The sequence below is a fragment of the Perca flavescens genome, chromosome 11 (genome assembly GCF_004354835.1).
Source record: "Perca flavescens isolate YP-PL-M2 chromosome 11, PFLA_1.0, whole genome shotgun sequence".
Taxonomy (NCBI): domain Eukaryota; kingdom Metazoa; phylum Chordata; class Actinopteri; order Perciformes; family Percidae; genus Perca; species Perca flavescens.
In genome coordinates, this window is record NC_041341.1 from 23,128,770 (window position 1) to 23,145,866 (window position 17,097).

At 39.0% G+C, this 17,097-nt stretch overlaps 4 protein-coding genes across 4 annotated transcripts in view; 1 reads left to right on the forward strand and 3 right to left on the reverse strand.

Annotated features, from left to right (window-relative positions):
• The window catches only part of sacs2 (sacsin molecular chaperone 2), a 28,500-nt gene extending 25,174 nt beyond the window's left edge, over nt 1-3,326 (reverse strand). Inside the window, exon 1 of the mRNA XM_028590457.1 lies at nt 647-3,326. The gene's annotated coding sequence lies outside the window, so the exon portion shown is untranslated. The remainder of the gene's footprint in view (nt 1-646) is intronic.
• Nucleotides 890-4,095, forward strand: LOC114564541 (oocyte zinc finger protein XlCOF26). The gene is made up of 2 exons (XM_028591945.1): nt 890-1,402; nt 1,761-4,095. The coding sequence occupies exon 2, from the start codon at nt 1,829-1,831 to the stop codon at nt 2,864-2,866; it is 1,038 nt and encodes a 345-aa protein (XP_028447746.1). The 5' UTR covers nt 890-1,402; nt 1,761-1,828; the 3' UTR covers nt 2,867-4,095.
• prmt2 (protein arginine methyltransferase 2) lies at nt 3,423-11,609 on the reverse strand. Its single transcript, XM_028591944.1, has 9 exons — nt 11,328-11,609; nt 11,028-11,231; nt 9,038-9,199; nt 7,636-7,800; nt 7,293-7,468; nt 4,703-4,832; nt 4,476-4,612; nt 4,090-4,264; nt 3,423-3,876 (listed from the first exon to the last, which is right to left on the reverse strand). Exons 1-9 carry the CDS (start codon nt 11,418-11,420, stop codon nt 3,844-3,846), a joined length of 1,275 nt encoding a protein of 424 aa, XP_028447745.1. The 5' UTR covers nt 11,421-11,609; the 3' UTR covers nt 3,423-3,843.
• A 1,027-nt stretch (nt 11,610-12,636) lies between these two features.
• ercc1 (excision repair cross-complementation group 1) lies at nt 12,637-17,091 on the reverse strand. Its single transcript, XM_028591693.1, has 9 exons — nt 16,817-17,091; nt 16,175-16,606; nt 15,465-15,568; nt 15,107-15,206; nt 13,922-13,998; nt 13,466-13,565; nt 13,196-13,267; nt 13,031-13,099; nt 12,637-12,939 (listed from the first exon to the last, which is right to left on the reverse strand). Exons 1-9 carry the CDS (start codon nt 16,874-16,876, stop codon nt 12,877-12,879), a joined length of 1,077 nt encoding a protein of 358 aa, XP_028447494.1. The 5' UTR covers nt 16,877-17,091; the 3' UTR covers nt 12,637-12,876.
• Between the last annotated feature and the right edge of the window lie 6 nt (nt 17,092-17,097).

Sequence of the window (17,097 nt, forward strand, 5' to 3'; positions counted from 1 at the left end):
TTTCCAAGTTTTGACCAAAACTTAAATTTTCAATTTCAAGCTTTATTTTTTCAACTATATATATTTTTTTCAAATGAACAAAACATTTGGCCCTGATTTAGCTCCATATGCAGACCCCACAAGTATACTTTAGTCCCCGGTTTTTGGACCCCACGAATATAGTAAAACGGGTACACACACACACACACACACACACACACATCCTAGCTCTGGCTAGATGCAGCAGAGAGAGAGAGATCGAGATTGAGTGTGTAGCACTTAGTCTATGGTTGCATGTGAAGATGCTTCCTTTTTTACAGGGTTATATATTTTTCACAAAATAACATCACACTGTAAAATACATCCTAGCCACACAACAATGTTACGCATGACTCATGATGAAGATAGAGGCAAAAATAGCTATCAATATTTCTTTTTTTTCAGGGGAGCTCTCTGACTCCATACCCCATAACGCCAATGACAGGAAATGATCAAAAGAATAAATACATAATTTATTAAATACTGCTGCTGAATACTGTATAATAGCATCAAATTGTTTCCTTTTCCTGGTATGCATCCCCCAATAATATATTATTAAACATATGTATGTTATTTTATAGCATTTACTCAAAGATGGTAATAATGAACTATACGAGTGAAGGCCTACCTCAGTCATATTTGTGAAGAACGATCGCGTCAGTTCTGTTGTTGCCAAGTTTGCCAAAGAGACTGATTAAATCAGTTCGCTGTTTAAAAAGGATGCTGATGTCCAACCCCAACACGTCGATTCCAGGCACAAACGCTTGTCACTTTCGTTTTCCACAAAGTCAGTTGTGAAACTTATTGCAGCAACAACCTGATCACAGACCGTTTCTTCTTACATCGCCAGTGAAACGAAACTTAGTGCAGCAACAACCTAATCACAGACCGTTTCTTCTAACATCGCCAGTGAAACGAAACTTCGAGGTTTCGGAAGTTGTCAGTGGCTACAAGTATTTCCTCTCAGCCCACTGATTACCAATAACCACCAAACTGTAAATCTAACAACGAAAATGCACTGTCGGCCACATATCGTGTGTCATATGCACACAGCGGTTTAATGTTGGATTACTAAGGCAATCCTTCGCTGTGGATTATTCATTTCAATTTAGTTCGGATGTTGGGTTTTATTGGTGAGTTTGTGCCAGCACTGTGACTCTCCGACATCACACCCAGTCACAGTTAGCCATGATATTATACCGCCAATCGCTAGATGATGCTGCAGCCCAGCTCGTCATCGGTAAAACCGGGCAGCTACGGGAAAAACGCACGACATGAAATACGGAGCATCCCGTTGGCATCTGGCCGTTATTGTGATATTTAACTGTGTTTACAAGACAATTACTTTCAACACATGCGCATTTTATTAGGAAGAATTATCAAGGTATGTCAAACCTTTTGTTCATGTGCCATTGCTCGTATCGAATAGCCTTTATTGTTTAGGGCGAAGCACGGCCTACAATACATCTTTGTTGTCATGTATGCTAGAGGTAGTGTATTTCTGGTTTTTATGTTAGCATGGCGGTTTGACCGGTTCACATTGATGCACGTAATCATGTCGTGCACTCACAAACAGTATGGCGTCAGTAACGAGGAAGTAATAGAAAGATAATAGAATACGTGATTTAGCCTTTAGAATATTTTAACAGTAATAAAGCTGACAGGACGCAGCTTTGTATGATGCATGTCTACCCTCAGCACCACCACTGTAAAGCATAACTCATGTGTTTAATCCCTTTCAGATGGTGCCTATGATGTGTCAAAGAATGAAAAGCCCTCGATCCCTCCCACTCTGGTTGTAGATTGCACCATGTTAGATAAAACCAGTGACGACGACCAACAGACTGAGCACTGCTCAGACTGTGGATGCATCCTTTTACAGCCTGACTCGGATTCAAGCAGCACTTCAGCCCATCCTAAACAGCAGCGTGTGCACAAAGCAGTCAGTCCTTCCAAATGTCCATCCTGCCAGGCGGGCAGCAGCCTTCCAAATGGGCGTCGCCGCATCCGCCTGGACCCTCACAGCTGCAGCCTGTGCTCCAAAACCTTCATCTCCTCTGCCCACCTGGCCCTTCACCTCGCCTCTCACAAGGAGAGGAAGTTCAGATGTAGCACTTGTGGCAAGCACTTTCATCAGGCTTCCCACCTGGTGGCACACAAGATGATCCACAGCGGGGACAGGCCATTTAAATGCCCAGAGTGCGGTAAGACCTTCGGCCGCGCCTCGCATCTGAAGACCCACCGCCGGCTTCACACAGGCGAGAAGCCTTTTAAGTGCACCTACTGTGACAAGTCGTTCACACAGAAGGCTGGGCTCCTGGCACACGTCCGTCTACACACAGTGGAGCAGCCATACAAGTGTGAGCTGTGTGGGGAGGGTTTTCGCTCTTTGTCACGCCTGCTCTCTCACAAGGCCGAGGAGTCGTCTGGGCAGAGCAAACCAGCGCCGGCACAGGCAAAACCAGTGTCAGCACCAGCACTCAACCAGCCCAAGAAGACACAGAGTAGCCCCGAGGATCTCAAGTGTGGCGTCTGCTGTCGCACCTTTGTACGATCATCATACATCAGACTGCACATACGCCTCAACAGAGGACAGCGGCCTTATCACTGCAAAGTGTGCAACAAGACCTTTGCCAGGCTGGATACGTTTGTGAACCACTGTGATAAACACTTACGAGAGAAAGGGAATAAAAGTGTGGTAAAGGAGGTAAAAGACAAAGTTGTTAAACCTCCCTTGTTTGTCCCGCTCTCCAGGCCTCCTCCTTCTGAATCCTTATCCGCTCAGCCTTTATCCTCAGAGGTCAACACACGCTCCAGAGCAAAAGCAAAGAGTAAAACAGAGCCATGACCAAGAGGAGTGCATCCACACAGACAAAAATGGTCTTTAACCAAGAAATGTGGCATAACTATTCTGCCATAGCAGATTGTAACAAATGCTGGACAGTATTGTCATGTTGATGTAATTTTCGAAAAAAAAATCCCAAAGAATACAATTATTGAAAAGTTATATGTTTACAATTACAATTTACAAATGATAAGAAAAAGGGACAGATAGAGCAAATTTGTAGTTGAATAACAACAAAAAAATACTGTTATGTGATTTATATCATTAGTTCACCAATTGTTAATTTGTACAATTTGTATTAAGTTATTTTTTATTTAAAATAATTAATTTAATTTTCAATGAATATCTTTGTAAGTACCACAATGTTGCTCTTTTAGCCCCCGAGGCTAATTAACACTTGTAACGTTTCAGTGGCGTACATTGTTCACTCTAATCTTTAAATATAGAAAAAAAGTATCTCTATTATAATTCATAGTTAATGTGTTGTTGTAGTTTTACCCATACAAGCCTATTTTCATGTATAGCACTCAGAAGAAATTACACAGAGTAAAAAAAAAAATACACATAAAAGCATATTGTGGAGGACTGAACCATTTCTTTTGTTGCACCTTGAGACCACAAATATCTGTTGAAAACAGTTTGTTGTTTCAATTATCAACCATTGTCTTCTGTAAAGCATCTTATTCCACCTAGCCCAATGAGCATTCAAGTCAAAGTTACAGTAATGCTACACAGTTCATTCTTAGCATGTAACTTCTTTGTTAATCAGCCCTTATAACATGGTTCATGGTGTGCCGTATCACCTGGGCCTGTAGTTATCAGGCTTAACATTTTAGGACTACATGTCCTGTCAGATGAGCTTCCTTTGGGCGTCACACTTTATTCCCAGTCAGCAGCAGCTCCCCGCTGATGACCCTAAACTCAACAGAAGATTTATTAGACTGTTTTCCTGTGGATCTCCATGGCTGACGGAGAATCTGTCACCTCCACATGGGGAAACTCTTTGTCCCAACCTATGGACAAAGAGAAAAAAACTCTAAGGATACCATTTACAACTTACAGGTCAAGTTAGGACTCTTGAGAGGCTAATGTTTGAACAAAGTCACATTGCATGAGAGTCACAAATGTAACCACAATGCTGTAAAGAGAATTAAGCAATCTACCACCACTTGGGCATAGTTAATGCATTAGATAAGGAGAGTACAAAGTGAAGATTAAATGTTTGCCTGGCAGTTGTCTGTTTCCTTTTTGTTGCTGTTAATGCTCCAGTGCAGGGTAATGGTCATGTGGCGTCTCCAGAAGGGGTTCCTGCGCAGGAGAATGGTTCCACTGATAGAGTCTCCTGCATACACACTAACTGGCCTGTCCAGCATGAACAGAGTCTGCTTCCAGTGTGTTGGCCTGAAGAGAAAAGAGTCTACTTAATATTGTCATGCACTGCAGTTTTTGACCCTTTTTAGACTAACATTTAAGCATATAAAATTGTTTAGAAAGTATTCGTTGCAACTCACAAATTATGATTATTTAAATAATCTGTATGGTCTTTTAAAGGGCTCAGGAGCACTGCTGTTAGTCAATAAACTAGCCTTAGTAAGTGATTTGGCTGTTTTACTGTGAGTTAGGTCCGGTGTTTAGCTCCACTGTTGCACCTCCCGTCTCCAGGCTCTCGAAATGAACAGTGAACCAGGAGGTGAATCCATGGAAAACACCAGACTTTTCCACACAAAAATGAAACTGACCCTTTATTTCCTGAGAAAGGAAACATAGGGCTCTATTAGTTACACAATCCAACTTGTGTGGAGTGGAGCAATTCCTTATTAAAAGCAACAGAAACAGTACCTCCAGGTCTTTGACTTGCAGAGTGTACATGTCCAGGCATAGGACATCACAGGGAGCAGTGAGGCAGTCATCAGGTTCAATGACATGGCTAAACTTTGGCTTGGTAAAGAACTCTTGCTGTGCCAAGCGCCTGCAGAGATAAAACTCAATTAAAAAAACATAAAACAGATATCTTTTATAACTAGAAAGAGAAAATAACAAATACAATTTAAACACACATAATATAAGATTATAAGAAGATAACTAAGATATAGAATACAACATAAAGTAATATTCAAAAGAGGATAAAGTGTAAGAGACAAGTTGGTACATTCCCAATGCCCTTCACATCAATCCCATATGTAAACTATAAATGCGGGGCTTGTGCACAATGTAACAACACAACTAGACAATCTTGGTTCAACCACCCACACAGGTAAAACATACAAATCAGAGGAGTAATCTAATGCTATTAAATGGGTGTAATTTACTTTTAACATGTCCTTGTGAAAAAGGATATGGTGGAAAAGTGATAAGATAATTAAAACAAAGACTAGAGTAACATAAAAGTACCAAAAAAAGAGATTCAGTTGCAGCACCTTTTATGGAAATGAATTGTCCACTCTCTTACCTGAAATATATGTGTATTGAGAAAGTATGTTTGTCAAAGAGATGAGGAGATTTAGAGAAGAGGATAAATGAGGAATTAGACTTAAAGCCATTTCTGTTGAGACTTCTGAAATATATGTTCTTCAACAGGATGGCTTTGAGAAGAACTGGAAGTGTAGCTCTTTGATGAATGTATTGAGTTAAAACGTAGAGGGACCTTGACATTAGTCAGGGTTATTCATAAATATTAAGTGCTTTAGATACACTATAGATACACATTTGAATAATTGGGATGATAGAATACAGGATTTATTTACTTGAACTGAGAAACTGATGTTCAACCTTTTTCCCTATTGATGGGTTAGAATGAAAAGGTCCTAGTATCTGTTGGGGAATGATGTAAAACGTTGATTGTAATGATGTACTCTGTATTTGTGTGGATAATTTAAGTTTCTGTATGAACTAAGGATATGGAGATTTTGAAAATAGTATGTTTGAAGAAAAAGATGAATTTTGTATTCATGGTATCTAAGGTGATATATCGATATTATGACCGTTCAGTGCGCTGTATATAAGGAAATTATGAACAGCCTCAGGCACCACCCTGATAAAGGCAAGATGGCCGAAAACGTTGGCGAATAAAGCACAGTGTACTGGACTTGCATTGAAACTAGTCTATATCGATATGTTTCATTTCCCAGGATTATTCTGCTGCCGCCGGAAATTCCGCCGGATATTCCTAATTTTTGGCCGGATATCTGTCACCATCCGCTTTCTTTGTGTTGGCATTCTAAACTCTGGTGAATTTATGAGGACTACTATGGTTAACTGCTCCTCAGATCTCTGCAAGATAAATCCAGACAGCTAGTTAGACTATCTGTCCAATCTGAGTTTTCAGTTGCACAACTAAAACAACTTCTGAACGTACACATGTTCCACCAAAACAAGCGCCGCTCAAGATGATTGTGATTGGTTTAAAGAAACGCAAATAAACCAGAGCACGTTTTTCTCCCATCCCAGAATGCTGTGTGGATTAGCCAGACCCTCCTGGCAATGTGAGGCCACACTGAAGCTCACACTGATCTGCACCTCGCTGTGTGTACGCTCTCAAAGTAAGAAATTGGTACATATGTTATCACAACATAATATCACAGTCACTTGGTCACAATATTAAGTCTTACTATGCCATGTAAACGCCATAGCATGAATATTCTATCCAGGATAAGACTCAAACCCGGGATCCTGTGGTGCATGTAAACACACTCCATGAGATGTGGTTGAATGCTTCCAAGAAAGCCAGCAAATGGCCATTGACACAAGATTATCTTGTCAATGTACTATTTCTTCTTATGCTGTTTAAATACCAATTAGCTGTTTAGGTCAACGTTAATGTTTCAGGGCAACACAAGGCAACTTACAGAAATACAAAGTCGCTGCCTAAGATGCTGGTGGATCAGTCACACTGGATCTATTTTGAAAACACAATTACTACCTGCAGAATGAGGGATGTATGTTAAGAATAAAGAAATGTGTTTTTGAACAATGTAATTGGTGCGAAAAAAGTTACTTGTACTTACATTATTGAGTCAACAGATCAACCTGTGTTTGACATACAGTATAGATTTGTGGCATGAAGAGTCATTACATACAAAGTTTATTCAAATAAAACAAAGTACTTTTGTGACTGATAAACACGTGTTGCTCACATATGACACATGCCCAATTTGACTTTAATTGTACTACAAGTTAAATGGTTAAATGGCTTGCCATACATGTAGCTTCTACTCTGCCATCCCAACCATATCTAACATCACTACCTGGCACCACAGACTATTATGCTAAATGTTTAAACTTCACATATGAGATTTGTCTCTTTTAAATGTCTACTAAAAATGATATTTAATATTGTGACCTTGTTCGATGTAGAAAATCTAAGTATGTAAAAAAAATATATATAAGTGAGACAGGTTAATGTTATGTTCAGTGAGAAAAGTTGACTTACTGAAGAGGAGTGAAGTCCAGGCCGTAGGGCTGCTCCCAGAAGGCCATCTTCTCTGCATAATAGCTGTTGGCCTGACATGGCACCAGGGTGAGGGCCGCTGATGAGGGCCACATCACGCCGCCTTCCTTAAGCCAGCGGTCCCTGGCCAGCAGAACTGACTCTACCATGAACTCAAACTAGACCAGAGGAAACACAATGTGGTATATTCAAACCTAAATGGGACTGAGAGTGGAAGAGCCAATCAATCCAATAACACTGAAATAATACAGAGATAAAGCATCTAAAGTAGAACAAATCTTCACACAATATCTTGTATTATTCGTAATGGCAGTGTCATTTTTACCAGCAGGCAGTTTCCCATCCACTCAGACACCAGGACGTCCACCTGCTTAGGTAGCTCGACCTCCTCAGCGCGTCCCTGGAGCACCGTGACCACCTGCTCACAGCCGTTCTGCTTCACCAGCTGTCTGGTATACTCTGCCATGGAGCTCGCCTCCACAGCATACACCTACAATACCACAGATACATCATGCTGTTTAGGTAGAAAGAAACACTCCTTGTCCAGCAGATGGGAGTATAGGTACACCAATGTTTTATATACAGTGTACCTGTGAGTAAACGGAGTAGTTTGATACATGATATAGACATCACGACATTTCTCATATTTCAGGCTATTTTTTCTTGGGAATTTTGTTATGATTTGAGTTGCACTCAGAGTTTAAACTCCATTTTTGGTTAAGGGTTATGCAATTGCAGTATGCAAATTGCCATTATATTTGAGTGTTACCTTATGCAAATTTGTTCTAATGTTCTAAAACATCTTGGGGTTAAACCTTAAGTATTTCAATTAGAGCACTGTTTGTGTGTGTATGCACATGCCAGGCAAGATTAGAAAGCTCTAATTCATTCCCTGAATGTTTTTTTTTTCTTTGAACTTTTTCATTTCAATTTTCACAACATGTGTTTTCACAATACAGTACAGTCCATGGTGAACAAAGCATAGTGAAGGGAAGTGACACAGTGTGTCACTTCCCTTCAATTCCCATACCCACCCACAAACCTGATGGACACACACCAGTAGGGGCACACAACATCAAAAGATATAAGTGAAAAAGTTAGACAAATTAAAAGAGATACAGGAAGAGAGGAGATGACACAAAAAACAACAAGAAACAACAATAACAAAACAAAAAAGGGAGGAGGAGTCAAGTAGAGTAGTCCAGGAGGCCCTCAGTCCTCCAAGTCAGGAGATAAACTGAGGGAGTCAACGAGTTCTAGGAAAGGGTTCCATGTCTCTAGGAATGTCGCCATAGAGCCTTTCAGAAAATATCTGAACTTCTCAAGCTTCCAATTGTCGAGCACCTCTTTCATCCAACGGTCGTGTGTAGGGGGGCGGGAGAGCCTCCAGTTGAGCAAGATCAGTCTCCAAGGCTACCAGACATGTAAACACCAGGGCCCGCCTTAGTGCAACAGGGAGGTCAGCATCAGAGGAAATACCGAAAATGGCTGACAAAGGGTTAGGGGGGATAGTGCGATCGTAGGCTCTGCTCAAGGTGTCAAAAATACTCAACCAAAAATTGGTTAATTTAGGGCACATTCCCTGAATGTTTTGAGATAATATATGCCTCATGATCTGAGCCAAACTGTCTGTACACTGTAGACTGCTTTACCAGCCACCTGGGTGTTTGTGTGAAAGAGCCTCGGTGTTCGAATAACTTCCCCACCAGCCACATTGTTTACATTACCTCTGAGGGTTGTGCCAGCTGAGCGCAGAACAGGCTGATGATGCCAGTCCCACAGCCGAGGTCCATCACCACCTTACTCCTCAGAGAAGCGCTGTTGCTGACAATAACCTTCCGGTACGCCTCAGTGCGACTCTTATCTGCCAACATCTCCAAATGAAGCCTCTGTGTGATTAAAAAAAAGAACTAATAAAGTAAAATAACTGATGTGATATGAGGATAATATGACCTATCAGTGTGACAAGTCATGACACATGTTGTATGCTTGTTCTTTTACAGACACCCAAAGGTTACAAAGAAAGATGAGATCATGAATAAATAATATTTCAAATAATTACAGACAAAAAAGGAAGACATTTCAAAATAATCTAATAATTGTTTATGACAACAACAACAAATCACATCCTAGTTTGCCGTGATTGAAAGACAAAGACTGTGTGATAAAAAGTGGAATAAATAAAATGGTCATTGAGAAAAATGCTGTTGTGATTCAGGTTACATGAAATTATCTTATTTATTTAATATTAAACACTTTGGGTCTAGGGCTGGGCGATATGGAGAAAATCAGACATCACGATATTCTTGACCAAATACCTCGATATTGATATTGCAGCAATATTCTAGGGTTGACAGTTGGTGCTTTAACAAAATATCTTCACACTTAGATTTTTGATAAATAATCATCAGTAATGTGGATATAATGACTAAGTGGGTAAAGGCAAATAATCGAACAGTTACAACAGTCTGATAAGTTCAGAAAATGACATCACTTTACTGTAATGCAGCCTTTAAAACCAGGAAAAGACACTTATGTCATATCACGATATTACGATATCTAAAATCTAAGACGATATCTAGTCTAATATCACGATATCGATATAATATCGATATATCGCTCAGCCCTATTTGGGTCTCCATAGTAGTTTTGCCCATTAATTCAAAAATGTGCATACCGGTACTTTCAACATCTGACAATTATTTTTCAAAGCATGCCTTAAATTTACCTCCCAGGCAGCCATTGCATTTAATGCAGTACATGATGACAATCACTGCACAGATACTTGAAAACTCGGTCGAAAGGTAATCCATCACAGCTTTAGTTTTTTTGCCCCAGGAAGAAGGAGGGTAGTGGTATAATAATAATGGGAATTTAAATAAACTATTAACAATCATCGTAATACAGCAGGGCAAGTTTGAAAGTCAATAGATGAACAGCAGCGTTTTACATTTAATTTACATATATATTCTGGGTTTGATTGTTTGGAAACATTTTTTTTATAAATGTAATGCATTTCTGCAACTATCTGAAATCTCTGAAGTAGTCCTTAAGAACACCACCAAATAATAGTGCCTTATAACAACTGCATTACATTAACATTACAAGGATAAAATCACTTTGACAAACTCAAGTGAGTTTCAGGTCTCTGCATGTTGATGTTTATAGCTACCATCCTAAAATTCATGGGGGGCTGAAAATCAGTATACATAGTCTTATGTTAAGTCTTATGCATAGATAATTAGGCTGTGAAAAGAGATGGTCCGATACCAATTTTTTGCTTCCCGATACAAATACTGATACTTGAACTTGCGTATCGGCTGATACCGAGTACTGATCCGTAACCAGTGTGTCATATATTTTATTATGTTTTAACAACTGTATACTACTATCCCTGTATGGATGTGATATGATTTCTATCTTTGTTGTCAGTCTGGCTCAGGTTAAACTCTCATGAACGAACACAAACAATGAATGCGGTAGAACTTTCTTTTATTATCCAGTTTGACAGTCACTTATAACGGAAAAAGAACATAAATAAACTACTTTAACGTAGATTTTATTTAGGGCTTTATTACGTGGTATCTGTTCGGTGCATAAACTCCAGTACTTCCCGATACCAATACCAGCGTTTTAGGCAGTATCGGAGCCAATATCGGTATCGGAACATCTCTAGCTGTGACATGCAAAACAGTATGATCCTTTAAAGGTTCTAACCAGTGTCCCATAACTGCCGAAGTATTCTTCATCTTGCCATTGGTCCTCCAGAGAGGTGTGCTCATCCTCCTCTTCCTCAGCAGCAGCATCCTGGCGCAGGTAGCTGGCAGGGACATAACCTCTGACCCCATGCAACTCTGCCCACCACCACTCTGATGAAGGCTTGGCGTGGACGAGCAGCCTGTCCCCACTGCTGAAACAAAGCTGCGGGACAAAACAGCACAGTCAGAACTACCCACCCGACTTTCAACTTTCCGGTAAAGGTTATTACACTGTAATGCGTCTTTGTGGGTTTTTAACCTGGTCGCTGCTACTTCCAGTGAAATTAGACAGGGCAACATACTCTTCAACAGATGCATCACCCTCTTTCTCGTTCTCTTTCTCAGTCTGCATGTCTGACGGTGGTCGTTTCGACTGGCCTGCGGTTTAGTTTTCCTAAAATAAACTAGTTAAACATTTTCACGAGATAAGACGGCGCATCTGTAGGTAAAAAATAAACGTTTACTTTTGTGAAATGAGCGGTAAAATCATCATCACAACGTTTCAACTGACGTTGAACGAATGCTTCCTGTTTTGACGTCAGATTAAGTTACCGCGCCTTCACGTGCTGTCGGAAATATCGGAAATATAATTCGAGACCAAAAAACATGGCTCGTGAGTTTCTGTCTACGATTTCTGTACAGTTCTGTACGCGATTATGTAAGCGTTTTAAAAAACATTGGCAGATATGGAACTGCATCATATGGCAAATGTTTGGCGTTCCACTAAATATATATTTTTTATTCGTTTGGTTTTATCATTTTAGATTTGTGCACACATTTCTTCCTAATTTTGCCACCATAGACAATTTTATGTTTAAAGTGCCCTTTAATACAGCCAAATTGACATCTTGTTTCAAAGAACTCAAAGTAAAAGTGTAACACCTTGACTTCCGAACATGGTAAATGAATATCAGAGGAGCACATAAATGCAGCACCACGCTCTGGAATAAATGGGATAGAAACTTACTTCTTTTTAAAATTCTGAGTACTCTCCTTTTCTTCAAACAAAAAGATCCACTTATATTTGGCACATATGAGGGAAAACTCTTAAAAGGACTCCTGCTTTTAGTTTACTCCTTTTTTAGAGTAAGCTTACTGCTCTTCATATTCAAAGTGGTACCTCAGTAGCAATATTACTATTGCTCATTAGCAAGAATGCAAATTGCGGAATTTACCAGAATGTTTTTGCTTGGTGTCGAGATGTGTTAACATTCTAAATTTTATTTTAATTTGTTTCTACAGAATTCCGTGTGGCCTTAGTCATTCAAGAACAAATGTATACCGTACTTCAGTTAATATACAGTAGATCAGTAATCCAAATCTGTAACATATTCAGCAGTTAAGTGTCAGCCCAAGGTATGGTTTCATTACTCCTCTCTCTCACCAAACACTTACATTTCAATGTTCAAGTTTCATATATGGGCTACTTTATATATATGAATTATTTATAGTTTTTATGGAGAAGAAAGTAACTGTAAAAAGGAATTAAGGTACACTGTATACACATATTAAAATATTTATTTTCATGAAAAATGAATTAAACAGTGAACAAATTATATCAAACCATAACTCAATAAAGCATAGAATCAGGGTGTATTAAGAGACAGTTCAAATCATAAAGTCTTAAAACACACCCTAGGCAAGGGTGTGTTTTAAGACTTTAAGATTAGGGTCCCTAGCTGATTCTCAATCTCACAGTCACATTTCTTTATTCACCTCAGTAAATCAAGAGTGTTTATAGCATATCATTCAGTCCTCCTTCAGTGTGTGTGTGTGTGGAGCATGTCACACATTCTTGGTCAGAGGTTTCAGCTGTCTTTTGTCTTCGACTTGAGGAAGGGCTTATGCAGCACATCATAGAGTCGCCGTGCCTGCAACCACAAATATCATCATGGTAAATTGAGAAATGTTCCATCTTCCTTTTGTATATTCATATGGTGCAAGATGTATTTTTTTATTCACTTTTTGTGGTCCAAGGCCTGGACAGAGAACCAAGTCTTCCTTAGAGGCACTGATGATTCCTTCTACAGACTAAAAAAAAAAAAAAGCACAAGATTCATCATCTCAGTAGTATAAAAAGATGCACAGTACAGTACAGGAGGAATTTTTCACTGTCGTGGTACTCACTGAGAAAGTGGACAGCAGGGTAATGGCATCGGTCTTGTTTATAGACTTCACAGTGGTCAGGCAATCAGTAACCTTAAAACAAACCAATCCAATTAGCACTGCATTGTTCAAAGACTAAAAAAGCACCGCAAGACTTACGCAAGTAGTGACTGCATCATTTTCAGTCAATCATATTAAAATGTCTTCCATATTTTTCAAATTGGCAATGTGATTACATAAAAATAGCAATGGACCTCACAATCTTAAATAGAAACGGGTGAATCTACTGACCTTTGACAGATAGTTTTTTTCAACTTGCTCCTTCAGTAGGTCTGCTGGTTTCTTTTCATATGACTTGTACGTTTCCAGGTAACGCCCTGCTTCCTCTGGACTGTCAAAACAACGTGAAGAAAATATAAGATATGTTTGTTTATTTTGTTTATTATTAGGCACAATGTTCTGATCAACAGAACAAAAGTATTAGTTAGGCTAAAAGGCTAAATTTCATCTCTTGATACTGGCCAGAATAAAACAGCATATGTACATGCTTGAAGTATAAAAATACATTAAATAGCTATTACATACCCAAAGATGCATTATAACATTTAAAAAACAAAAAACAGATTACACACTTTTTAGGTGGCAAGGCAAGGATCATCGAGAAGTAAACATTTAAAATGGTTTCCAAGTACATTCTCCTCTATGTCTGTGTGTTCAGTCCTCTTGGCAATCTGTTGCAGGTCTTACCTCCAAGCCAAGATGAGGGTGCAGTCAGCCATAATGCAGATGCGAGCCAATTCCTTCAACGTATGATGAGGATCTTTCTGAGATAAAAAAAAAAAAAAAAAAAAAAAAATACATTTATGAAAGCAACTTGGGACTAAGGTATGCTGCACATATGTCCTGACTTTTTTTTTTAACCTGACCTGAGTCTTATATACAGTATCTAGTATTTTTCAACTGTGGAATTTATAGTTTCTTACATACAGTACTGAAATTGTGGCCAGCTGCAAACTTCAGACTTCAACTACACTACCGTTAGTGAAACAAAGTCAATTGAGGGAAGATATACTGAGGAAGATATTGTAGATCGAAACGTTACCTTTATATAAAAGAGAAATAAATTATTTATTTGAAGCCTAACAGTGTGAAGCCCTCTTTTGTGCCATGCATACATATATACTTTACAAATGAATAGTTCTGCATGGATTGCTTACATTACAGCTCTCCTTTCATGGTTTAGTGTATATTATAGGCTGTTCCATTTTGTTAAATATAACATTGCTGGGCGATAACAAAACCTACAAAAAGTAGAGGTGTTTGTGTCTCTAGTTTTGTTATAACTTTGCTTTAAAATCCACTTTTTTGCTACTAGAATTAACAGCTGACCAGCTGTTTCCAAGGTTGGTTTTATTTTACATCTCCTAGAAACAGCTGAAATCAAAAATAACATTAAGAAAGAGAGTATCAGTCTTGAACTGCTGTAACAGGGAGCTTTGAACAGAATTTGGACAGCCCCATGGCATAAGCTAAATATAGAAGTTCAAATGTAGTTTTCACAACAGTAGCACAAATGTTTTTGAACTATTGAGTCTGGGGTGTTCCACAAGAGTAGTTATATACTTTTTCACTCTAAATGTTCAAGCATAGGACAAACAGGCAAATTAATAAATGGAACAACAAAAGTAAAATTGTAATTACTTAACTTTCTATTTATTTATTAAATGTGTCATGAACAGTATAATAGCCTTTTTAATTGCAAGGCTGTATCAATTAATTACAATTAAACATGGAAAAGGTTATGTTAGAAATAGGTACTAGTTTAAATAGACTACAATAGGAACTGAGAAGACAGAGAGTCAGATAGTATTCACTAAATTAATATAACTTGTCACAGTCAATGTTTTGATTACAAAAGATCTTTTTACTTACCACATCTACTTGTACCAGTAACACTCGCAGGGTAAAAGCCTGTCCAAGATGCTTGAGACGGTCATGTATATAGTTTGGATTGAGATTGTGATACCTAAGACTTTAAGACAGGCCAGAAACCAACATGAGATCAAAAAAACAAGAGGAAAAAAACATATGAAAAAAGGTATTTTGTACATCAAATATAAAAATATAAAAAAAATCATTGCTCATCAAAAATAAATTATTGTGTATAACACTGTCACGACAACAGGAAAAAAAATGCAAAAAACAATGCACACATTGTTTGCTCCTCTATGTTAACATGCAAACACTTGTTTTGAAATACACACACACACACACACACACACACTCACACCTGAGGAAGAGAGCACAAGTTGTCTGGCCCAAGACATAGTCTGGTACAACTTCTCCAAACTCCCAAGGGACAGTCCTCACAAACTTCAGGATGGGATTTCCCCTCTGAATTAGTAAAAAACAAATATGCAATGAGATACCTGCTGTTGAGCAAGCCACCTAACAAGCCTAAAAACAGTCAAACTAGGGCTGGGCAATATATCGATATTATATCGATATCGTGATTTTGGATATCGTAATATCGTGATACGACATAAGTGGTGTCTTTTCCTGGTTTTAAAGGCTGCATTACAGTAAAGTGATGTCATTTTCTGAACTTACCAGACTGTTGTAACTGTTACATTATTTGCCTTTACCCACCTAGTCACTATAGCCACATTACTGATGAAAAAAATCTCATTGTGTAAATATTTTGTGTTAATATTTTGTGAAAGCACCAATAGTCAACACTACAATATGGTTGCAGTATCAATATCGAGGTATTTGGTCAAAAATATCGTGATATTTGATTTTCTCCATATTGCCCAGCTCTAAGTCAAACCTTTCCAAGTTAATAAAGAAACACTGGACATCAGTATCAACAACAGACTATGTTTTCCGAGTAAAACTAGTGAATCTGAATGGGAATAAGAATGTGCAGAGGATGGATGTACGAATGGGAAGCAACCTGCTGTTGCCCAAGTCAAGAGGCGCATACATGTTGATGCATACCTGTCGAGGACTGACAATAATGCTGCTTCCAGACCCCAGTGGTTTGGGACCCAGGCTTGGAAATGACCTTTGACAGTTCCCCTCTTTTTGGTCTGTGGCAGCCACCTGCATCTCCTCGCTCTTCTTAACCCCCTCAGATCCACTTCCAGTCTCTTTAGCACAGTTATGAACGGTTTCACGTTCTCCTGAAGCAGACGACACGGAATCGGACTCAATTTGCCTCAGATTGGTAACTCCAGCACCTTCAGTCCTGAGCGGTTTGGAGGGACCCTCTCTCTGAGTAGGTGCAGCAACATTGCTTTTACTCTGGACGATATATTCTGCATAGGAAAGGGGCTGGGCCATGGGCTCAGGAGCGGGCTTTGCTAAAGATGAAGTCGAAGCTGTGGTGTTTTGTCCTCCTTTTGATGAAGGTTGAAACTGCGGCTTTGGCTGTAATACAATCACATGGAAATCCTGTCTGAGAGTCGAGAATTATGAAATGAAACATGCAACGTTAAAACAATCACTCGCGTTTTTAGCAAGCTATCCTGACAAAACCCTTGTGCTGCTACGTTGGTAAGCTTTAAAAAAAAAAAAAACTACAACAAAAATCTAATTTCTAGCACCCGTAAAAAAAGTAAATTCTAGTAAATTACCGACCGGTGTTCTTTCTTTGGAGAAAGCGGAGTCGTCCAGGTTGATGTTGAATCTCTTCTTCATGTCTTTTAGCTGATAAAGACTTTTCAAGTAAACACTGCTAGTGAGACCAGAGACGGACAGAGGATCTTTGAAGAGACTCACTCGCCTTGTTGAGGACAGAGCTACACAGGATACACGGCTACAGCATCAACTTTAAGACTTCCGATCCGATTCCTTCAGAATAAAAGCACCGTCTCCACAAATACTTCTTTTGGGTTTTACGGCAGTTGGCATCAGGTTGG